Source organism: Pristis pectinata, chromosome 21 (genome assembly GCF_009764475.1).
Source record: "Pristis pectinata isolate sPriPec2 chromosome 21, sPriPec2.1.pri, whole genome shotgun sequence".
NCBI classification, from domain to species: domain Eukaryota; kingdom Metazoa; phylum Chordata; class Chondrichthyes; order Rhinopristiformes; family Pristidae; genus Pristis; species Pristis pectinata.
In genome coordinates this window covers 31,654,672-31,680,094 of record NC_067425.1, presented here as the reverse complement: position 1 = coordinate 31,680,094, position 25,423 = coordinate 31,654,672, and the positions used below count along the sequence as shown (strand labels likewise).

The window sequence follows — 25,423 nt, the reverse complement described above, 5'->3', positions numbered from 1 at the left end:
GCAGTTGTGTGTAGAGAGTATGGGGCTGAGAACAGAGCCTTTTGGGGCATCCAGTGTTGAGGATAATTGTGGCGGACGTGTTGCTGCCTATCCTTAAGGACAAGATACAGCTAGATGAAAGGTTAGTTATTGAATTGGCAGTATGAAAACTGAAGCTAATTCTGGTATATGGACAGCTGATCATGTTGATAAACTGAACGAAGCATGTGGAATGTACGTCTCGCACGTGAAAGCAAAACTGCAATAATGTGGCCCATTGACTTCATTTAGTAGCACAGTTTAGTTCAAGCCCATTCAATGAGCGCGTGATCTGTGCTGGTATTTAATGCAATACTGAGTACAGTGCTATCTTAATGAATTAAGCCAAGGCATGTTAAAATAAATATATATATCCCTTTGCACTTAGGATGGTTGAGCTCCTCACACCCTTGACTAATATCCCTGCTAACACCACCCAAAGCCCTGAAAGTCTTTGACATGCTCTTAAATTCTCAGTGTTTTATTTTAGCACAGAGTTATTATGGTCTATAAAGTGAATGTGATGTAGAGGTTGAGACTATTTAAGATTAAAACTTGATTTTGTGTTGTGTCAAGAAGCCAAAACATTTTATGGCTCTGCATAAAATAGCTGATGTAACACTAGCATGTTTATAAGGGTGTACTGTAATTCACACTTTTTGAAGATTCTCCAGAATAACGCATATGAAACCCAATTTACCTGAACTTTTGAACACTTTCTTCTGAAGTATCAGGTTTTTGCATCAAGAATTTCAGACTTTAGACCTTGGTTGCATTAGAAATGTACATGTAACTCCATCCACACTTCAGTCACATTCAGCTTTTCTTATGCAAGTTGTGAACTGCTATATCCCTAATCTTTATTGAGCTGAAGTGTAGATTAAAATCCCTTGGTGGGATGTTGTAACATAAAACAGTACAGCACAAGAACATTCCCTTCGGCCCACAATGTCTGTACTGAGCATGATGCCAAATTAAACTAATCCCTTCTGCCTGCACCTGATCCATATCCCTCCATCCCTGCATATTCACGTGCCTGTCTAAATGCCTTCTGAATGCTCTACCTTATCTGCTTCCACCACCCCTGGCAGCACACTAGTACTCTATGTACAAAGAAAACCTTGCCCTATACATCACCTTTTAAACTTTCCCTTTCTCACCTTTTTAAAGCTATGGTCTCTGGTATTTGATATTTCTACCCTGGCAAAAAGATTATGGCTGCCTACCATATCTATGCCTCTCTTTATAAACTTCTATCTGGTCTCCCCTTGGTCTCTGACACTTTGGAGTGTTGCAGGTCTTAATACTGAATTGGAAGGCATTGAGAATCTATTTTGCTCAGTCTGTCATTGAATTGCACTGGCAGATTCCTGATAAATGAGTCACTGTTACAAAATATTATGTGTTATTTAACCAGTGCTAATTGAGACAAGTCGAACAATGTTGTGTTTTTTCTTGTTGTGGTCCTAACTGATGCACTGCTCCTCAATTTAGAATTTTAAATAGATCTATTGAAGGTGATGGTAAGTTAAATTGGTTTGTTAATGTCACATGTATAGAGATACAGTGGAAAAACTGTTTTCATGCCATCCATTTAGATCATTTCGTTACAACAGTACGTTGAGATATTACAAAGGAAAGCAATAACCAATGCAGAATAAGGTGGTGGTATAAAGAAAAACAATGGGTAGAGCAATGTATTTCTGAGGCAATTTGAAAAGCTAGATATTCAAATCACTTTTCAAAGTGGCTTTCAAAAGACGATACATGTTTGGGTAAGGAAAAGCAAAGTGTGATTCCACAGCCGATGAATTGGAGAGTGGGATAGATCTGCACAGGCACAATGAATGATCTATTTTTTTGCTCCAAGAAGCTAAGATTGTAAGATCCATATTGAAGAACACTAATGTGATTGTAGAAAAAGTTAAGTAAGTTTTTAAAACAAAATTTGGCCACAAGTTAGGGTAATTTGAATTCTAAAAGCCTGTTGATTATAGGAAGAAGAGAGGGGAGAGTAACATTTATTGCTTAAATCAGAAGATAGCTGGACTGATGCAGTTTGAAAATTCAGTCTTCCTGGCATCCTTTCTTCCCATATAACATATGAACATGTTCTTTTTAGACTGAGTTTTTCATCAAAACTTTTATGTCCACCTCAGGCCTTTTGATGCCAAGAACCCATTTTTGGCACCTGTGACAGAAAATCGGAAGCTGAATAAAGGAGGGGAGCGGCACCTCATGCACTTGGAGCTGGACATCAGTGGCTCAAAGATAAGGTAACGTGAGAACTTCAGGTATGTGGGTGCCCTTTTGCTGCTGAATGAGAAATGAGAACTTTAATAGGGGGAGTCTGTTTGGCCCCACAAGCCTGATTTGCCTTTGCATGCAATCATGCTAATCTCCTTTGTTCTTAGTGCCTCTTTTCTGCCTAATCCCTTAATGCTGGATTTCCCTGCAGTCTGAAATTCTGACTAACTCAACTTTAAATATACTTAACAACTAAAGCCCTGTGAAGAAGAGAATTCTAAAGATTCACAAGCTGCCTCCATGTTTAAGTCTAAAGTGCTTACCCTTTAACCCAAAAGCCCTTATTCTGTGCCCCATTTCTAGCCATCCCACCAGTGAAGTATCCTCCCGTTGGACCATTCTTCTAAATCTCAGAGTAAAGGCCTATTCAAGTTGATCTTTCCTCATAATACAAAGCCCTCATCCCAGGAATCAATCACAGGGACTGGTCCTGCTGCTCAGAAGGGAAGGGAGGAGAAGAGGAGGGCAATAGTGATAGGGGACTCAATAGTCAGGGAAACGGACGTGAGCAAGAATCCCGGATGGTATGTTGCCTCCCAGGTTCCAGGGTCCGGGATGTCTCTGATCAGGTCCACAGCATTCTTGAGCGGGAGGGAAAACAGCCAGAAGTCGTGGTACATGTTGGTACCAACGACATAGGTAGGAAGAGGAATGCAGAGCGAGTTTGGGAAGCTAGGCAGAAGGCTGAAGAACAGGACCTCAAGGGTAGCAATCTCAGGATTGCTGCCAGTGCCACGTGATAGTGAAGGTAAGAATAGGAGGAGATGGCAGATGAATGAGTGGCTGAGGAGTTGGTGCAGGGAGCAAGGTTTTAGGTTTTTGGAACATTGGGATCTCTTCTGGGGAAGGTGGGACCTGTACGGAGTGGATGGGTTACACCTGAACCCAAGGGGGACCAATATCCTTGCAGGTAGGTTTGCTAGTGTGGTTCAGCAGAGTTTAAACTAGTTTGCAAGGGGGATGGGAACTGGAGGGGTAGGTCAGTGGAAGAAGTGCATGGGGTAAAGTCAGATCTAACATGTAGAGAGGCTTTGAGGAAGGAGAATCAGAGTATAGGGTATAAAAGTAGAAAGGTGGATGGGCTAAAGTGCATTTACTTAAATGCATGAAGTATCAGGAATAAAGGTGATGAACTGAGAGCTTGGATAAGTACATGGGACCATGATATTGTGGCTCTTGCAGAGACTTGGCCGTCACCAGGGCAGGAATGGATATTGAATATTCCTGGATTTCAGTGTTCTAAAAGGAATAGGGAGGGGGGGAGAAGAGGTGGAGGTGTGGCGTTACTGGTCAGGGATACTATTACAGCTGCAGAAAGGGTGGATAATGTAGAAGGATCCTCTCTAGAGTCAGTATGGGTGGAAGTTAGGAACAAGAAAGGAGCAGTTACTCTACTGGGAGTATTCTATAGGCCCACCGGTAGCAGCAGGGATACTGAGGAGCAGATTGGGAGGCAGATTTTGGAAAGGTGCAAGAATAACAGTGTTGTTATCATGGGAGACTTCAGCTTCCCAGATATTGATTGGCACCTGCTTAGTCCCAAAGGTTTAGATGGGGCAGAGTTTAAGTGTGTCCAGGACAGATTCCTGTCACAGTATGTTGACAGGCCGACCAGAGGGAATGCCATATTAGATCTAGTATTAGGTAATGAACTGGGTCAGGTGACAGATCTCTCAGTGGGTGAGCATTTGGGGGACAGTGACCACTGCTCCCTAACCTTTAGCATTGTCATGGACAAGGATAGGAGCAAAGAGGACAGGAAGATATTTAATTGTGGAAGGGCAAATTATGAGGCTATAAGGCTAGAACTTGCGAGTGTAAATTGGGATGACATTTTTGAAGGGAAGTGTACTATGGGGATGTGGTGGTTGTTCAGGGATCTCTTGCAGGATGTTAGGGATGAATTTGTCCCGGTGAGGCAGAGAAAGAATGGCAGGGTGGAAGAACCATGGGTGACGAGAGGTGGAACAACTAGTTAGGAAGAAGGCAGCATACATAAGGTGTAAGCAGCAAGGATCAGATAGGGCTCATGAGGAATATAGAGTAGCAAGGAAGGAACTTAAAGAAGGGGCTGAGGAGAGCAAGAAGGGGACATGAAAAGGCCTTGGCGAGTAGGGTTAAGGAATATCCCAAGGCTTTTTTCACCTATGTGAAGAGCAGAAGGATGGCTAGAGTAAAGGTAGGACCGATTAGAGACAAAGGTGGGAAGATGTGCCTGGAAGCTGTGGAAGTGGGTGAGGTTCTCAATGAATACTTCTCTTCAGTGTTCACCGGGGCCTTGATGACGCTGAGGACAGTGTTGGTAAGGTTACTGTTCTAGAGCATGTAGATATCAAGAGAGAGGATGTGTTGGAGCTGTTAGAAAATATTAAGACAGATAAGTCCCCGGGGTCTGACGGAATATTCCTCGGGCTGCTCCGTGAGGCAATGGAGGAGATTGCTGAACCGTTGGCTAGGTTCTTTGAGTCCTCATTGTCCATGGGAATGGTACTGGAGGATTGGAGGGTGGTGAATGTTGTCCCCTTATTCAAAAAAGGTAGTAGGGATAGTCCAGGGAATTACAGACCAGTGAACCTTATGTCTGTGGTGGGCAAGCTGTTGGAAAGGATTCTAAGAGATGGGATCTATAAGCATTTAGAGAATCATGGTCAGATTAGGGACAGCCAGCATGGCTTTGTGAAGGACAGATCATGTCTCTCAAGCCTGATAGGGTCCTTTGAGGAGGTGACCAGGCAGATTGATGAGGGTAGTGCAGTAGATGTGGTCTACATACATGGATTTTAGTAAGGCGTTTAACAAGGTTCCACATGGTAGGCTTCTTCAGAAGGTCAGAGGGCATGGGATCCAGGGAAGCTTGGCCGTGTGGATTCAGAATTGGCTTGCCTATAGAAAGCAGAGGGTTGTGGTGGAGAGAGTACATTCAGATTGGAGGGCTGTGACTAGTGGTGTCCCACAAGGATCGGTTCTGGGACCACTACTTTTTGTGATTTTTTTTTTTTTATTAATGACTTGGATGAGGGGGTAAAAGCGTGGTTTGGCAAGTTTGCAGATGACACAAAGGTCGGTGGTGTTGTGGATAGTGTGGAGGACTGTCGAAGATTGCAGAGGGATATTGATAGGATGCAGAGTTGGGCTGACAAGTGGCAGATGGAGTTCAATCTGGAGAAGTGTGAGGTGGTACACTTTGGAAAGACAAACACCAAGGTGGAGTACAAGCTTAATGGCAGGATTCTGGGCAGTGTGGAGGAGCAGAGGGATCTGGGGGTTCATATCCACAGATCACTGAAAGTTGTCTCACAGGTAGATAGGGTAGTTAAGAAAGCTTATGGGATGTTAGCTTTCGTAAGTTGTAGGATCGAGTTTAAGAGCCACGAGGCTCTACAAAACTCTGGTTAGATCACACTTGGAGTACTGTGTCCAGTTCTGGTCGCCTCATTATAGGAAAGATGTGGAAGCATTGGAAAGGGTGCAGAGGAGATTTACCAGGATGCTGCCTGGTTTGGAGAGTATGGATTATGAGGACAGACTAACGGAGCTAGGGCTTTACTCTTTGGAGAGGAGGAGGATGAGGGGAGACATGATAGAGGTATACAAAATATTAAGAGGAATAGATAGAGTGGACAGCCAGCGCCTCTTTCCCAGGGCACCAATGCTCAATACAAGAGGGCATGGCTTTAAAGTAATGGGTGGGAAGTTCAAGGGAGATATCAGAGGGAGGTTTTTTACCCAGAGAGTGGTTGGGGCATGGAATGCGCTGCCTGGGGCGGTGGTGGAGGCAGGTACATTGGTCAAATTCAAGAAATTGTTAGGTAAGCATTTGGAGGAATTTAAAATAGGGGGATATGTGGGCAGAAGGGGTTAGATAGTCTTAGGTGAGGTTTAAAGGTCGGCACAACATTGTGGGCCGAAGGGCCTGTATTGTGCTGTACTGTTCTATGGTTCTATGAAACATTGCACCATCTCCAAGTATGTGCTTCCTTAAAGCAAACCACTTGTAATGTCTCACCAAAGCCTGGCGCGTCTGTTGCAAGAGTTCATACTTCTGTTCTGTATCCTCGTCGCAATAAAGGCCAACATTTCAATTTGTTTCCTTAGTTTCTATGCAAGTACAACAATTGTGTTGTCTAAGGGGAATCTAATTTCTCTGAATACTGTTTTACAGCCTAGCAATATGTAAATAATACTGCTTTTCTTCCTACCAAACATTCCCTGTAATATACTCCATCTCTCATCTTTGTACATAATCTGCCTCAATGCCATAGAACCATAGAAAATTATGACACAGAGGAAGCCATTCAGATTGTTGTCCATGCCGATCAAAAGAGTTACTCAGCCTAATTCTGCCTTGCAGCACTTGATCTGTCACATTATACAACTTAGAGTTGTGACTAGCTACTTAAGTGACTACCTTTGGTGAGGATTTCTTTCTGTACCACACATTCAAGCAGTATGTTCCAATCCCTCACATACTAGATTTTTCCTCGCATTCCCTTTTTGTATTCCATGCAGTTACTTCAAATCAATGACCCATACTGTACACAATACTCATGTATTTAACAAATTGTGTGTTTAGTTCTAGCATGACATTTTTGATTTGTTAATATGGTTTGCAAGTACAGTGACATGCAAAAGTTTGGGCACCCCTGGTCAAAATTTGTTACTGTGAATAGCTAAGCAAGTAAAAAAAAGGACCTGATTTCCAAAAGGCATAAAGTTAAAGATGATACATCTCTTTAATATTTTAAGCGAGATTACTTTTTTATTTCTATCTTTTACAGTTTCAAAATAACAAAAGGAAAAGGGTCCGAAGCAAAAGTTTGGGCACCCTGCATGGTCAGTACTTAGTAACACCCCCTTTGCCAAGTATCACAGCTTGTAAACGCTTTCTGTAGCCAGCTAAGAGTCTTCCAATTCTTGTTTGGGGGACTTTTGCCCATTCTTCCTTGCAAAAGGCTTCTAGTTCTGTGAGATTCTTGGGCAGTGTTGCATGCACTGCTCTTTTGAGGTCTATCCACAGATTTTCGATGATGTTTTGGTCAGGGGACTGTGAGGGCCATGGCAAAACCTTCAGCTTGTGCCTCTTGAGGTAGTCCATTATGGATTTGAGGTGTGTTTAGGATTGTTATCCTGTTGTAGAAGCAGTCCTCTTTTCATCTTCAGCTTTTTTACAGATGGTGTGATATTTGCTTCCAGAATTTGCTGGTGTTTAATTGAATTCATTCTTCCCTCTACCAGTGAAATGTTCCCCGTGCCACTGGCTGCAACACAAGCCCAAAGCATGATCGATCTACCCACCCCCATGCTTAACAGTTGGAGAGGTGTTCTTCTCATGAAATTCTGCACCCTTTTTTCTCCAAACACACCTTTGTTCGTTGTGGCCAAAAAGTTCTATTTTAACTTCATCAGTCCACAGGACTTGTTTCCAAAATGCATCGGGCTTGTTTAGATGTTCCTTTGCAAACTTCTAACGCTGAATTTTGTGGTGAGGACGCAGGAAAGGTTTTCTTCTGATGACTCTTCCATGAAAGTCATATTTGTGCAGGTGTCACTGCACAATAGAACAGTGCACCACCATTCCAGAGCCTGCTAAATCTTTCTGAAGGTCTTTTGCAGTCGAATGGGGGTTTTGATTTGCCTTTCTAGCAATCCTACAAGCAGTTCTCTTGGAAAGTTTTCTTCGTCTTCCAGACCTCAACTTGACCTCCACCGTTCCTGTTAACTGCCATTTCTTAATTACATTATGAACTGAGGAAATGGCTACCTGAATACACTTTGCTATCTTCTTATAGCCTTCTGCTTTGTGGGCATCATTTTAATTTTCAGAGTGCTTGGCAGCTGTTTAGAGGAGCCCATGGCTGCTGATTGTTGGGACAAGGTTTGAGGAGTCAGGGTATTTATAAAGCTTCGAAATTTGCATCACCCTTGGCCTTTCCTAACGATGACTGTGAACAAGCCATAGTCCTAACAAGCTAATGAAGGTCTGAGACCTTGGTGAAAGTTATGAGAGCTCAAATATCTTGGGGTGCCCAAACTTGTGCATGGTGCTCCTTTCACTCTAAAATTATATAAAACAAAAATAATACACTAATCTTAAAATGTTGAAAAGAATGTTTCATCTTTAACTTTGACTTTTGGAGATCAGTTCATCTTCTACTCAACTATTCACAGTAACAGAAATTTTGACTGGGGTGCCCAAACTTTTGCATGCCACTGTAGCTAATGCCATAGCACTGATCCCTAAGGCAAGACATTGCTAACCTGAAAATGTCCCATTATCCCTACTGTTTTCTGTCTATTAACCAATCGTCTATCCATGCTCACTGCTCTCAATCTGAGGCCTTGCACAGCATCCATTTATGTGGCCCTATATTGAATGTCTCTCAGAAATCCAAATGTGTCAAATCCACTGGTTCCCCTTTATCCAGCATTAATTTCTCAATTATTTTGGTCATCTTAATGGGAGTCCCTTTTGGTGCTATGATATGCTTGAACCTGAAGTTGAGCACAGGATGATTAATATGTGGAATTATTATTTCTCCAAGTCCTCTCAAAGAACAGTAACATTCTTGGGAATAACTTCATAATACAATTTTGTTATAGAAGGAAATTATATAATGGATATTTTGTATGCAAGAAAGGAAAAACACTTGTACAGACTTTGCAATATCAAATTTTCAGTAGATGGAGCTTCATACTGATGTATTACTGTAATATGTAACACACGCCAAACAACTAATGCAAGCCAAATAGATGAGCTGGAGGTGAGACAACAATCCTGAAAACTATTCCCAAGATTGGATGTTACAAATCCTAGCATGCAATGAGGATGAGATTACTGAACCACTGATAGGAGGTAGTATCAGGGGGTGGCAGGCCATTCAGTGAATATGCTGGCCATATTTAACTAGCTGGTTAACAACAACTTCCAACTAAAACCCTATTGGGCTTGCTTCATTTCCATGTTAACTAACAGAATTATGAAAAAAATAAGATTATTTGTGCAAATCACCAAATGAAAAGCAGCCAGCATGAATTATGAAGGGGTACATTGGATCTGAAGGACCTTCTCAACTCAGTAACATTTCAAGTGGATCCTGTATAGTCCTATGATGGCATATTTCTCTAAATACAACTTGTGTGAAATGCCTTTTATTAAACTCAAACTGGGTTAGAGCAAAGAAAGTCTGGTAGACTCTTGTTAGAAGTAGTGGTATGGTGGGGAGTGAATATTGAGAGCTAATCCTCAGAATTATGGTCTGGAGAAGCTAATTCTGAATTTGTACCTTTATACCAGTATAAAAGGCCATAGATTCAAAATGAAAGCACAGATGTCGCGATGAACTGTCTTGTATGGGATGATTTTAAAAAGCTAGAACCTGTTCTCAGGAAGGTATTGATATAACGGGACTTGAATAATTTAAGGTCAATGGCTCTAATACTAATTCTCACCTTGTGCTGAGTTAGTTCACTTTAATGACATCACAAATCTAGGCACCAATTGGCAATCTTAATCTGTAGCCTTTGAGCAGTTGTGAAGGGAGAAATTACAGGTCACTGACCCCAAATCACCATCCTTCCCCTGCTCCCTTCATCCTTTAGATCTGCAATGTTGACTCTGCTTCTCTGATATCCTGTGTGCTTCTGACATTTTCTGTTTTTGATTTACTGTAGCAATATTCATAACCTCTTAGCAAAAGATTCAGTCTGAGGGAAATAAGAGCATTTCTGATCTTTGAGGCCAGCTAAGTAGGTAGATGGTCATTTATACTTGTATTCCATACTCATTTGTGCTTGCTTTCTCGGTTGTAGATATGAGAGTGGTGATCATGTGGCAGTGTTCCCCACTAACGATTCCACAATCGTGTCTGAAATTGGCAAAATACTGAACTCTGACTTGGATACAGTCTTCTCTTTAAAAAATCTTGACGGTAAGTGGAAAGTAAACTTCATAATTCATAGGAACAGGAAAGTAGATGGAAGAACTGAATGCTTGTTGAATGACAGTATATTAACAGCTCCTATTCAAGTAGAGAAATCTGCTGTCATTTCTTAGGGGAAGGGGCTTTAACTAAAATGTAATGTAACCAATTTTACATGTTAATAAAATGTAACCAAAATGTGACAGTGAAAGCCACCGGCTGTGTAAACATCGAGTTCACTGTGATTTGATTATTAGATCTCAGACTTGGTCACAATGAGGCATTGGGAAAATAATTCAAATTCAGTCCTTGTGTACCTGGAGTTTGCAGCAGAGGTATAGCTAACTGCAGTAGTTCTCCAATAGCAGTGACACTTAAATCTTTCTTGCACTTCCAACCTTATTTCTATTTTACTGACTATCTGCCCATTAGTAGTTACAATCAACTAAAATAAGTTGTTGGACATAAGCATGCAACCTGCAATGAATCTGGTCAGAAGCACTGGAATCCTTCCTGCTAAGAAATTTTAAAACATTAATCTGGACCTTACTTTTCTTTTGAGATCAGTTGTTCCAAATGTGCATCTTTATTAATTCCCATTACGATGAATGTTCTGCCGTAACAATGAGTTTGCTGTTAATTTATCCTTTGTGGTTGTATGCTTCCAGAGGAGTCCAGTAAAACTCATCCATTTCCATGCCCAACCACGTACCGCACAGCACTGTCACATTATCTGGATATCACCAATCCTCCACGTACTAATGTCCTCTATGAGCTGGCACAGTATGCATCGGACCCCAAAGAGCAAGATTTCCTACGGAAAATGGCTTCCTCCTCCCCAGAAGGAAAGGTAGAGTACACCAGTGATTACAAAGAACCTAGTTAGGCAAACCTTGTTTGGATACCAAATGAGCATTCACCTTTGACTTACTGTATTTACATTCCCCCTCTCTTGCTGTATTTTCCATCATTAGTTACAGCATTTACCTTTTCTTTATTGATCTGCTCTGAATACTCTTACACTCTAAACTTAGTAATTCCTCCCCTAAAACCTTTTCATCTCTCTCCCTAATTAAGATTCCTTTAAACCAACCCATTTGTTTTAATTTTTATGCACCTCTCCTAATATATGGTTCAAGTCAGTAGTTCTGTGAAATGTCTTGGAAAACTATAAGGTATTAAAGGTCCTGTAAAAATGGTCAAAATGCAGTCTTTGTTCTGTTTGTGTGACACCGACCAGCATGACAAAATGAATGCATACCCTGTGGTTATTAGTGTGATGTGATAGGTAGGGTTCAGTAAAATGTAGGCTATTGTATTTTTTTTGAATAGTTGGGTCCAAAAAAAATGGCCACACGAGAGGCTGCCATTCGACCCATAAAATTTCTGCCAGCTCTCATGTTATTTATTAAACATTTTTATCTTTCTGTATTTTATGGATTATTCTACTGACCAGCAATTCTGCTGGTCTGGTAAGTCCTGAATAGAATGTAGAACAGTACAGCACAATACAGGCCCTTCGGCCCACAGTGTTGTGTCAACCTTTAAACCTCGCCTAAGACTATCTAACCCCTTCCTTCCACATATCCCTCTACTAGATAAGCATAGGAAGGAATTTAAAATAATCTCTTGAATTTGATCAATGTACCTGCCTCCACCACCGTCCCAGGCAGCGCATTCCATGCCCCAACCACTCTCTGGGTAAAAAAAAAACCTTCCTCTGATTTCTCCCTTGAACTTCCCACCCATTACTTTAAAGCCATGCCCTCTTGTATTGAGCATTGGTGCCCTGGGAAAGAGGTGCTGGCTGTCCACTCTATCTATTCCTCTACAAGTCACAGTAAGACTCAGACGAGGGCTTTCTTCAATAGTAAAGATGACTGTGTATTGTCTTTCAGTCACAATACTTAAAGTGGGTGGTAGAAGACAGAAGGAACATTCTGGCCATCCTAGAGGACTTGAAATCTCTACGCCCTCCGATTGATCATCTCTGCGAGTTGTTGCCCCGGTTACAGGCCCGCTACTACTCCATTGCTTCGTCTTCAAAGGTGAGACTAGCTGAGTAGCCTTGACAAATGAATATTGTGCACTTAGAAATGGCTAAAAATATAATGTGCAAGCCAGTTACTACATGGCATTGTGCAGTACATTGGCAATTTTAAAACTTCACTTCAAAAAATACATGGACATACGATCTCTTTGAATTTTGATTGCAATGCCTCATCAACTGCATTTAAATTGAGCTGGGCTAGTGTTTCGTAGTGAAAGGATTAAGGGATGGGATGCTGCATGTATGGCTACTTGTGCAACAGTTAACCCACTTAAGACTGTACACAAAGCTTGTACACAGTCTTGCCCCATCACACGTACATTTCCTTCACTGCTTCTGTTAAACCTCAGGTTATTTTTTTAAAAAAAGCAAGTTGATCATTTTGTAAAAGCTATTTTTGTTTGAATAATGATTCTTTCAAGTTGAATTCATCTAGTCAAATGATTGGTACTGCATGTAACCTAGGACTGAAATATTACTGTGAATTTGCAGCTCAGTAACATTATTCTGCAGGACTGGAAGCTGAATGATAATTAATGACGTTTGTTTGGGAAAACTCCCCTTTTGAAACTTTGCACGCCAAAGGGGATATCTGATTGCCTTAATTTCCTGCTGTGACCTGAAGAGATGATTGGAGCTAAGGTGGGTGCTTCTGCCTGCAGTCTCATGAAAGCAACACACCCCCAGATGGAGGAAAGTTGTGGGTTCAAGCCTCCCTCCAGACAACTGAGGACATGATCAAGTTTAGCCCTCCAATGCACTGCTCAGGGAGTGCTTTACTTACCAGTATCTTTATGGTATAAAATTAAGGTCTTGTTTGTCCTCTCTCGGTGAATAGGTCCTGCAGCATTACTTTGAACACCAAGGATTTGTTTCCCTGGCCAATATTTCTTGTGTTCCCTTACTACAAAGGAGGAGCCCATTTGACCCAGGGGGTCTGTACCACCTCTAAGCAATTCTATTACCCCACTTGTTTCCCTGTAAGCTATTATTACATCCATCAACTCCTTATCCACCTACACTAAGTGGTAATTTACTGTAGACAATTAATCTACCAACCTATGCACCTTTGGCGTGTGGGAGGAAACCTGAGCACCCACAGTAACTGGTAGAACATGCAAACTCCATACGTTCAACACTGGATTATTTATCCCATACCAACCAACATCGCTTTATTTAGTAAGTTAATTTTGTATGGTTTGCTAATGAGTGTGCATATTTCAATGTTGTATTTTTAAATGGTTTTAAAATGTTTGTTTTTAGGTTCACTCTAATTCAGTTCATATCTGTGCGGTTGTGGTGGAGTATGTATCTAAAACTGGTCGCATCAACAGAGGTGTTGCAACAACCTGGCTACGCAACAAAGTGCCAACGGATAACGGTCACAAGCCCACTGTCCCAATGTACGTAAGGAAATCTCAGTTCCGGCTGCCCTACAAACCCAGCACACCCATTCTCATGATCGGACCTGGCACAGGCATCGCTCCCTTCATTGGTTTTATTCAAGAACGAGCCTGGCTGAAGCAGCAAGGTACAGGATCAAAATCATACTTCTAATGTTTGCAGACACCTGTGCTTTCTGCACTGTAGGTGACCCTGTGCCAGTTGTGACATTCCTTATCCCTATTAGCTCCTTTTGAGATGTTTCTTGATGCTTCTACACTCCTGCATGCTGTTGCCTTAGCACTAGGAGTGGGAACACTTGCACAGTCTGTGCTAATGGGGGCATCGTGCATTATTTGTGTTGCTGACTGTGCTGAGAACCCCACTGCTGCATGCTGATCCCCTCCACTGGAGCTCCCACCACAAAGGAGTGATTAACCTGATCTCATCACTGCATGCCTTGTGAAATGAGCTACCAAGGCAGTGTGCAGAGCTGGTGTTGGGCAGGCTGGTGTGGCTGAGATGTGCATGGTGTAACTTTAAGGCCTGGAAAGTCCCTCAACAGCATTGCTACTAATGGCCCACACCCACTGTACTGGTCAGGATGCAGCTCAAGCCCAGCACTGAATGGCTGGACCAACCCTCACAGGCAGCCTCTGCACTTTGCCGCAGTGGTTCACTCCACACAGGGCCATGCTGTTTTCTTAGTGTCTGAGTCCCAGTGGAGATCAGCTGCCTCTGTGCCAGGTTCCTGGCACAGCAGTACATGGCCCAAGTGGGTGTTAAAGTACAAGGAGGCTTAAAGACCTGCATGTGTTCATACTCCAGGACCACGGGCTATAATGAATTGGCACACTGCAGGATAGCTCCAAGTGGGGTACGGTGCATTGAAATGTGATTTTTATTTTTCAATCATTTATGTAACAGGGTAGACGCAAGATGACTCTCTTCCTACTGAGAATTCTGCTTGCCACTTTCATTACTCGGCCTTCACACTAGACGCTTAAATCTATCTGTTTGTATCAGTTGGTAGTTTTGCTTTGAATCAAAAGATTTGCATTTAACAAGACACTAGTTTCAAACTGGAACACCCGATCTCGATCGGGATTACTTCAGAACTGAGGGAACACTGCATTGTCTTTGTGGCTGACCTTGAAAATATTAAAACAGGGGATGGATATTTTGCTGATCATTAGAGGCCTCATTGCACTATCTGAAGGAAGTTAGAACAGGAGAAGCGGGAAATGGCCATTTATCCTTTCTGCCTGCTCCATCTTTCAATCATGGCTGATCTTTTGCCTCAGCACCACTTTCCTGCACTTACCCCATATCCCTTAAGATCTAAAAATCTATTGATCACTTTTTTGAACATACTCAGCAACTGAGCCTCCACAGCTCTGTTAGATAATTCTAAAGATTCACCACCATCTGGGTGAAGAAACTTTTGTCCTGAATCGGCATCCCCTTATTTTGGATGCCCAACTCAAGATGTACCTCTGCATCTACCCCATGAAGCCTTATAAGCATTTTTTTCAATGAGATTTAGCCCTCATTCTTCTAAATTGAAGAATTAAGGACCAGTCTGTTTAACCTCTCCTCATACAACAAGCCTGCACTTCCAGGATCCATGCTGATGAACCTTTACTCATCTCCCTCAATCACTGGCATATCCTCCTTTGGGTAGGAAGATCAAACTGTACACAATGGGCCAGGTGTGGTCCACCATGGTCTTATAATTGGAGCCATTTACTTCTATTCTTGTGCTTGATCTCTTGCAACAAATGCCAATATTTGATTTGTCTTCCTGATTTACAGCTGTACCAGCATGTTGCAGTGATTTGTGTGCAAGTTCCTTTCGAATGCAAACTTGTCATTTTTTTAAAAAAACTTTCAATTTTTTCTACCAAAGCGGATGACTTTGCATTCTCCATATTAAAGTCCATCTTAGCCTAGTCACAGGCTGCCTGTATGCCCCAAAGCCTTTCTGCAACTGTACTTCTGTCCAGCCTTGTATCATTGGCAAATTTAGATATATTGTGCTTTGTCCCCTCATTCAGACTGTTCATTGTAAATTAACAAGACCCTCCACTGATCCCTGCAGCCCACCACTACTCGGTCTCCAAACCTGAAAATGACCCACTTCTTAGTTTTCTTATTTGCTAATTCTCCATCTGTGCTAATGTATTACTCTCAATACCACGTGTTCTAACTTTTGTTTAATGATCTGCAGTGGAACCTGGTCCTGATATGCCAGCCTGTTCTGCAACAACCTCAAATTCCAACAGATCTATCAATCGTGATTTCCTTTCTATAAATCCATGTTAATTCTAATATTTTCTCTATATTTTCTAAGTACTACTTAGTAATATATATTGCAGCAATTTGCCTACTGTTAATGTTGGGCTAACTGGTCTATAGTCCCTTGTTTTCTTTCTCCTCTCTTGAATGGTGGGGTTACATTTGCTGCCTTCTAATCTGTGGGAACCATTTTAGAACCGATAAAGCTTTGGAAGGTGGCAACGAGGAGACCCACTTTCTCCAGAGCTGCCACCTGCAAAGCCCTAGGATGCAGCTTCTGGTTCCTGGGTGACACTTTTTTGGTCTTACTATTTTCTCCAATACTAATACTAATTTCTTTGAGCCCTTGCTTACTCTGGACCTGTAGTTTTACACTGTTTCCAAGAGGTTTTCTGTGTTGTCCTCCTTGAAGATGGACACGAAATATTTAATTTCTCTTCCATTTCCTTATTTCCAACATGCATTCTCTCCTGTATCAGTCTGTCGGGGGCCCACATTAACCACAAGTGCTTCCCGCGTTCTTGCCAACATTTTTTTTCCTTAATCAGCACCGTCAATAAGAGTGCTTGTCCCATTCTTTGTCGTAACTTACTGTATGCAGAGTGGTTGCTCTGATTGTGACATGACTTGGGGCAATTTATTTTGTGAAATACTAAGCTTTTCCTCAGCGAGGTGATGCAGTGCAGTATGAAGTCATTTGTAACAGAATCTGCTACCAATCAATATCACGCAAGCTGAGAGCTTTGCAATAGGACCTAATAACATACGAATGCTGCTTAAATTTTAATATGGGGGGGGGGGTGCATTCAGCTCATCGAGTGCTGCTCTCTCCATTAGAACTGCCCTTGCTCTTTTCCCACATAACTCATTTCACCATCTTAATCATTCATTTAAATGCTGGCTTGCTCTTCTGTGACACTTTTCATTTGCATCAGATGGGAGATTGATGCCAAGCCACACAGCATCCCTCTTCACTTCTGGATCAAGTATCCATGTGTCACCATGGTGACTGAGCTATTTAAAAGATTAAACAAATAAGCACAAACCCAATCCAAAATAAGTTTTGAATGTCCCAGCAAAATCAGCTGACTGCCTGGAGTTGCTTCTCGCCCATCACTGTTCACCTTCCACCAGGCCTCTTGCTGTCTACTGTCACTGGCTCTGCTGTTGTTGCTTACTGTTTTGCTGCCTTTTCCTTCAAATGCAGTTGCACCTCAATCTTTTTTCAGGCTTTTTATATCTGATCATGAAAGGCATTTGTGATGAAAGACCTGTCCACCTGGCTTTACAGGGAAGGAGGTTGGTGAAACTGTGCTGTACTACGGCTGCCGACACAAGAATGAAGACTATCTGTATCAGGAAGAGCTGGAGCACTTCCAGAAGGATGGTGTCCTCACTCAGCTTAATGTAGCATTCTCCAGGGACCAGGAGGAGAAGGTAAATTGGACTAAGACCAAGTTGGGGCTTTTGATCTTTATCCTCCCCATGTGTTAAGAAATTGTGAAGTCCATTATTATTTAAGACCCTTGTGATACTAAGTTTGGAAATTGTCTTTGGGAGTTTGATTTTATTCTGTTAACAGGTTAAAAACAATGCTTCTCATTTAAGGCTCCTGTTGAAGTGGGTCCTTCAGCTTTAACATGCTATCTCCCAGGGTTTGCTTCTGGTGCTTTTGTTCATAACAGTTGTTATGGGATTGGTTGCCATTAAGGGTCAGAGTACTTGGGCAAGCAGCCAGATTTTTGGACCTTTGGTCCAAAGGCATGAGTTTGGCAGTCAGGGAATTTAAATTCTGGTTGTACATAAATGTAGAGATTTAAAATGCTAGTGTAAGTAAGGATAATTGTCATTAAAAGCCCATATGGTGCAGAACTGTCCTGCAGAGAAGGAAATCTGCTAACCTCTGACTCCAGATCTATCAACATGGTTGACCCTTTAAATCCTCTGCAGTTCAGAGGTCAATAAATGCCAGCCTTGCCAATGACATCACGTTCTCCTCAATTAACATTCTTAAAGAAGCTGTATTTGGAATCTCAAAGCAACTCCTATATATCTGAAAATCAAGTATTCTTTCCATTGTTGATATCCACTGATCGCTTTTTTTAAAATCAATTGCTTGTGCATCTTCATACGAAAGGCTTGAGGTATGGAATATCTGAAGTAAAATTTGGAGGTGGGTAAGGAGCTTATTGAAAGAGGCAAGAATAGATTTTTGTTTTGAAGGAAGTGTTTGACTGATCCCATCCATGAAATCGATCAGAGGCTAATGCAAACTGAATGTAGGAAGTAGGGTTTCAGCATAAATCCCTGGAGTTTTGTGAGCAGAATCTTGGGGAATGGGATGAGGATGACCACTGCTTCCAATCAGAACAGAAGTGTTGACAAGCATGATTGGAACTCTTGAAAGATTAAGGTACTCAAGAACCTAGGTACAGATTGTATATAGAAAGAATTGTGATAGATGAAATAAGGATAAACAAAAAAAATAGACTTGATGCAAGTATTTAACTAATAGAAGCTGAGGTCTGAGCGCAAAACCTAAATTTATCCCCTGCTGCAAATTAGACAAACATATTGCCGAATTATATTGGCAAATCAGTACCATTGTGCTGAAGTTGGATGCTGGTGTCTCAGACTTCATCTTGAGTACTGACTCCACACAAAAAAACATTGAGTGCCATTTCCCAAACCCAGAGGCTAAGACTGAAACCCAGTTGACTGATTTTTTTTTTGTGTGGAGGAGAGGTGAGAAAAACTTGGACTCCTCAATGAAAAATGAGAGAGGTGTTTGTAGATGAAAACTAACTTGAATAGAAGAGGGTAATTGAAAGCTTAATCGCTTGGTCAACCACAGATGTAAGATTTGAAAAGTTGAGAGAAGTTAGTTAAAACCAAGTTTGGGACAATTTCAGAAAGTGTAATTTCACTTACTATAATTAGTAGCTCTAGACATATCTACCTCTTAACCGTCTTTAGCTCCTTGACCAGATGTTTAACCACCACTCCTAATATCTTCTCCTTTTGGTCATGTTTTGTTTAATAATGGCCTTGTGAAATATCTTTGGGATGTGTTTGTTTTAGTGTTTCATGTTCTACATAAATGTCAGTTATTGATGGAATAAGCTTTTAGATAAGGTATTGGAGGAGAAAAGTTGAATCATTCAAGGGGTGGATACCCTTGACAGAGATGAGCCAGTGGTGGTGTCCATTTGTACATTGTGTTTTAGGTGATTCATTTTATCTCACTGTTTCTCCCCTCTCTTCTCCCCCACTCCATTAATAAACTTTAGGTGTATGTCCAACATTTGTTGAAACAAAATAAAGAGCATGTGTGGAATCTGATCCAGAAGGAGAATGGGCATATTTACATCTGTGGGTAAGTGAAGCGTGCAAGGTATGTGCAGTTCCGCACTTGGACTGGAGCAGTGGAAATTCTAGATATATTTCTGTTTTAAGTAGGGGAACAATATGGATTACATAGAATATACAACATGTATCAGGGCATTTGGCCAAACATCCATGCTCTGTGTGCTGCCTCGCAGTGGGGGAGAAGCCTTCCTCTTCGTACTCCCATCAGCACAAGCGCCAGAACATCACTGCAGGAGTTCTTGGGACATTGTGCTTGGTTGGGCCATCTGACCATGAACTGCTTCATCAGCCACCCTTCTTTCATAAGGGCAGAAGTGGAGATAAATGTTGTGCAATTGTCAGTGAACAATTTGCAACTCCCCAGCAAGTGAAGCAACCCATGCTTACACGCAGCATATCCTAGAAAACATTGAGTCATGGGCTGATAAGTGGCAAGTCATGTTGGTGCCACAAAACTGACAGGCAGTGACCACCTCTAACAAAAAGGAGTCTAGACACTTACCCTTGTATTCAGTGGCGTTACTTTGCTGAGACTGGACCACCAATATCCTGGCGGGTTAACATTGACCGGAAACTTGACTGAACCAGCTATACAAATACCATGACTAAAGGAGCAAGTCAGAGGCAGGGTTATCCTATGACAGAAGACCCCTCCTGACAAAGCCTTTCCACCATCTGAAAGGTACAGGGCAGGAGCATGACAGAGTACTCGCGAGTTACCTGGAAGGGGGCAATACCACCAACACAGTTCGATATAGAAACGGTTGCAGTAATGTGCCACTTAAGTTATATTAAGTTATATTATATTTAAGTTATGCCACTTAAATATCTTAGCCAGCAGCTAGGTCAAAGTCTAAGTTATGATATTCAATTGTGTGTATATAAAACAAAATTTATGAGGTGCAAACTTGGCATAGGAGATGCAAGATGAAGCAAAATTGGAAATATTTCTTCAGACTCCAATAGCTAATTGGGAAGAGTAGTATGTAAAAGTTCATTCCCAGTGCCAGGTTTTTTGACAAAGATTAAAACTTAAAAATCACTTACAAAAGTGACTGACACTTGAATGTATAGTTCCTAACTTCTGGTGTTTTTAATGGGCAGTGAGGGTCCTTGTATGTAGTTCAATGTGTGAACCTCACAGGTTCTGATACATTTGAGAGCAGGGCAAATTGGGCAGCAACTTCAGTTCTTTTATTGAGAGGAACAGATACCACTTTCACAAATTTACTGCAGAGTAATGGTGAATGTTACTGAGTTCATAGGGCAAGAATGAAAGTTTTTCTTTCTGTGCTGGCGAGTATTTATCCCACAGCTAGCAACACTAAGTCACTTATCATTTTGCTGTTCTTTGGACTTTGCTTAATGCTTATAATGTGTCTGACATTACAGTGATGAATATACTTTAAAACAAAATATTTAAATGTTTGCAAAGTGATTTAGGATCTACTGAGGCTGGGGAAAGTACAATGTAAATGGAAGTCTTCCTATTTTTATTTCAGTGATGCAAAGAATATGGCGAGAGATGTCCAGAACACATTCTATGAAATTGCCGCTGAACTCGGAAACATGAAGCACGAGCAGGCTGTTGAATACATTAAGAAACTGATGACAAAAGGCCGTTACTCTTCGGATGTGTGGAGTTAAAGTGGAAACGAGGGGCAGTAAGCCTTTGCTGCAGTGTGCAAATGAACAGAATTTCAGTAGATCACAGCTGGTGACTTACAGTAGTCAATGCAAAGATCATTAAAACTAAACAATGAGGCAATGATTTTTTAACAATATAATATGGAATCTGTGGAGGAAAAGCTTTGTACTATACTCAATGCTGTGCTCCATCAGAACTGATACAATACTTAACAGTAGATACTTTACATAGGTGTCTTTTAAAGGTTATTCCGAATTACAAGTACTCAAATTCTGGCAAAATTGTTTTTAATGGGAATTGTTTAACCAGTCTGCTGCCACACACAGTAGAGTACGACTCCCGAGGCTAGTTACAGAGTAGTTCTTTCTCCTGTATTGGTCTTGTATTTTTTAATGTCTCAAAAATAAATGATATTATAGGGAAAATGTGACTAGTTACATTGAAAATAGTTCCAGGTTTTCTATAGAGAGAATCATTTTGCACACATTTCACAGGCCTTTTCATTCACTCAGTTATATATCCTTGTTCTTTTTCTCTTTTTGAGAGGAAAGTGAGTGCTGGGTGAGGTGATCAGATTGCAGTACTTAGCTTTCTCAGTCCTTTCAATTTGGCACAGTCTGCAAATTTTTATTTAACGCCCTTTGGCTAAATAGAAAAGTTACTAAATTATGCTGATTTACAGTGTACTTGGATCTATGAACATTAATCTAGCTTCTAATCTTCAGATTGAAATGTAGAATTGTTGTCTCTAATGTTTTGTTCCCTATTATCCTAAGTAGCTTCATAAGATTAAGGATTTTTCTTTGGGAACTTTTTAAGAAGTCAACTGGAGAATAGCAAAGTCTAGCAAATGCAATATCCAACCCAAAATTTAACCTGGAAGCCCCCATTCCAAACATAAAATCTGTAACCTGATGTTAGTCCCTACTGCATTGCTACAGTACTTTTACAGAAGATGTCCATTCAACAGAACATGCCAGAGACCTCCAGGGCTTCTGACAAGCATCTCAGTCCCAAGTCCATTCCTTGCATTAAAAGGAAGTAGAATGGAAGTGTGGCAAGGCTGGAGTGATGCAACAACAAATGAAATTTGCAGACACAATCCTAATGAAGGTTATTGCCCAAAGTCTGCCCCATCAATACACGCTCTGACTGGCTTGTGATGCATTTCCCACATTTTTCTGTTTATAATATAAAATCAACTTTGGCTTTGAAACATTAAATCTCTGAATCACTGATCTTTGAGAGGGTGAAACATGGCAAACATCAGAGAGCAGGTCAAGATTTAGTTCATCACTGTTGGCAGTCATTTCTTAGTGGATTTAAAAAAAAATTTTGGCAGCATTAAGTTTTTAACAAAAAACAATTCTTTGTTGCAGCTCACATCTTACGCTGCACATGTAATCTTTTACTGGTGAATACCTTCAGAGGCACTAACTTTTATAGTCAAGTTTTAAATACTTTTCCTCAAATGAGGAACAATTCCATTTTTAAAATTGAAGCTTTTGGAATCAAATGTTCGTGTTTTTTGTCCCACTTTCAAATTGCCTTTTAAAGAAGAAGCTCTGTGATTGGGTCTCTGCCAATACTTTCTCTGAGAGTTGACGGCTAGGAGCCTGAGTCTCGACCTTGAATTACTCGTCCTATTTTTGTGTGCACGTTTTTGCTATCGTTCAGGGTAAGTTCTGGCCACTTCTCATTCTTTCACTGCCTCTAACTTCTCAACACCAGCATCTTGCACCCTCTGCTCAGTCTCTCCAATTTTAAATTGTTGTCATGGTTTTCAGAGCTTCAGTCCTTTGGTTTAATGTTTAAGCCCCTTTTGGGCATTGAGGTTCTAAAAGAAAGATAGGATATTTCTAAAACTAAGGATGGACTTGATTGACACTCATTTTTTGAACTGATTGGTAACTCTTCATCAGGAAACTAATGAAATGATTGGGATGAGGAATGGTTATTGTGAACACTGTCTGTAAACAGCGACTGGTTGACTATTTATTTGCTATTCTTGTAGAAATTTAGTACCAATATTTACCATTTTAACTAGAATTCTTAGACCAAAATGTATAATGTTTTGCCATTACTAAATATTTCATTATCTTAAAATATTATAAACTTTCAGATTGGAGTGGTTGTTTGTGATTTAATGGTGTAACTTTGCACTCGCGGGTACTTGAACTGAGGGACACCTAACTTTTAACCCTCTAAACTGTGCTCACTTTGTTCTCAAGCACTTTAGTATTACTTGCGCTGCAACCCTGTCTCAACAAAAAAAACAAGCCTGTTGGCTTTGTGTAGATTCAGTATCAAAGGTGTGTGACTCAAGTTGAACAGGCACTTGCTTTGTAGGTTAGGATCATTCACTAAACAAAGTCCATATGAGTGCCTTGTACCAACGTCTGTTTATTGTAGGTCAGCCTTTTAAATGTGGGTTGTGTTGATGAACTAAAACAAAATGGTTAGCTCTTTGAATAGCCTTTCTGTGTGTAGAAGAATGGAATCGTACCTATTTGTGCTTCAACATGCTGGCAAGTCTATTGAACCTTTTGTTATGTGTATTAAGATTTTGTGGAGCTCAATGAGCTCTACCATGGTCTTTCATATTGCCTCAATTCTCATTGGTGATTGTCATGCATTAGACATACTATACTTAGCTGATTCTTTGACTATTAGCTAACCTGTCATTGTCCACCACCTAGCACCTGATAGGTTTCTCTCTCAAAAGTGCCAAAAAGCAGTGCTGTTTTAGCTTTCTGCCTATCACCAGGCAAGGAATGCTAAACTTTCCTGTTTTACTTTAATGAAGACAGTGGTCAACTTCTCCAGAACATGGAGGGGAAAAAGTTGATCGATGCAATCTCTGGTGGAAAAAGTGAATGCAGTAACTGAAGAAACCAGGAGCAAAAGAGGTGGCTGAATTCTGTAGTGTTCATTTTTGAAAAAACTTCACTGGGCAAATCGAATGTCTTTGGGGTGGTAACCCATCTGTTCATAGTTGGGATCAGGTTTAGTTAATTGAATACCACATCTAATTAGGCAAGACCCAATGAGTAGAATTGTATGCATCCATTACTGTACACTTCATTGACTGCACAGAAATCCTTCTAAATGCAATTTTCAACAATGTAGGAAATTGTGGGTCTGAAAATGGGCCGTGTTCCCAGGGTAACAATTCTGTTAACCACCTTCACTAAATTAAGCATGCACCAAATGAGTATATTTCAAAGGGACCAAAAATCAAACCAATTGATCAAATTACAGTGAGATGAAAGATGGTTGAGGGGGAGGAAACTAATAAGGGCCATGAAATGCATTAGGAGGGGTTGTAAACTTTTGGCTGCTGATTGTTAAAGGTGTATGAGAAGGGGTGATGCCTTCTGCCTGCGTAATGGTTGCTGCAAGCACGGATGAGAAGGTGTCTTGTACCAAATCTTCTGCCAAAACGGAGGGGGGGGGGGGTGGACTTCCATTCCAGATGTCAACTGTGAAAGGTAGACCTGAATTAGTGACAGGAGCACAGTACATTTGGCAGTATTGTGACAAGCAGCTGTACAATCTCTAATGACTCTTGAGCAGAATGTAAATGATTTTAATTTTTTTGTTTTGAAATGGTTGGATTAGTGAGCTTTTTTTAAAAAAATTATTCCTCCATTTGATATGCACAGCCAGTAGGATGGACAGACCCGCCCCTCCATCCTCACTACCAGCGCTGTTGGAGAACACAAAACCTGGCCGTCTGTTTGCAGCATCTTAGTCTTTCCTTAACTATCCTTCAGGAAGTAAGCTCAACTTGTATCGTATTGCAGTAGAATACATGGTCCATTCAGTGATTGCACCCTTGTGTGTCAGCAGCTGGCATTTCACCCTGTCAACATATTTCTATAACCCTCTTGTGTATTGGTCTCCATCTTAAATCCGTATAGTCCACATTCTCACCAGTCTGAGTAAAGTTTCTGCTCAATCTCTTGTAACTTGCATTTATGGCAGCTAATTTTGGACTTGCTCAGAGGTATCTACCTTGAACATTTTTTTAAAAGATTTTTTTGGGTCTAAAAAAGAGCCCCAATTTGTTTAATTGTCAATGAATGTTTAAAACATTGGTTTAAGCATTGTCATTTTTTCTTGCTTTCCATACTTTAATAATATGCAGAGCAGAATTTTGTCCAGTACCTTGCAGCTGTAATCTAACTAGATAAATAATTAAGCCCTTTCTGATTGATGAAAGACAAAATTTGAGGTGGCCCAAATAAATGCCCATTACTAGTACTACAATGTTCAGATTGTAATAGGATTTAGTGATCTGTACACACCCTAGGAATTCAGCCCAGCTAGTTCTGTACTGGTGTTTGTATTGACTTGTCCTGTTTGATTTCTGTGGGCCTGGAGGTTTTAAAGAACTAGGAATCAAACCCTAAGTGAACATCTGAAATG

At 40.9% G+C, this 25,423-nt stretch overlaps 1 protein-coding gene across 11 annotated transcripts in view; it reads left to right on the top strand.

Moving 5' to 3' along the window:
• The window catches only part of LOC127581137 (NADPH--cytochrome P450 reductase-like), a 77,399-nt gene extending 54,286 nt beyond the window's left edge, over positions 1–23,113 (top strand). For all 11 annotated transcript variants that reach the window (XM_052035161.1, XM_052035160.1, XM_052035170.1 and 8 more), the window contains exons 9-16: positions 2,178–2,294; positions 10,135–10,253; positions 10,913–11,094; positions 12,143–12,292; positions 13,558–13,825; positions 17,267–17,412; positions 19,266–19,351; positions 20,847–23,113. In XM_052035161.1, the coding sequence (XP_051891121.1) occupies positions 2,178–2,294; positions 10,135–10,253; positions 10,913–11,094; positions 12,143–12,292; positions 13,558–13,825; positions 17,267–17,412; positions 19,266–19,351; positions 20,847–20,991 (1,213 nt within the window). In that variant the 3' untranslated portion in view covers positions 20,992–23,113. The remainder of the gene's footprint in view (positions 1–2,177; positions 2,295–10,134; positions 10,254–10,912; positions 11,095–12,142; positions 12,293–13,557; positions 13,826–17,266; positions 17,413–19,265; positions 19,352–20,846) is intronic.
• The last annotated feature ends 2,310 nt before the right edge of the window (positions 23,114–25,423 follow it).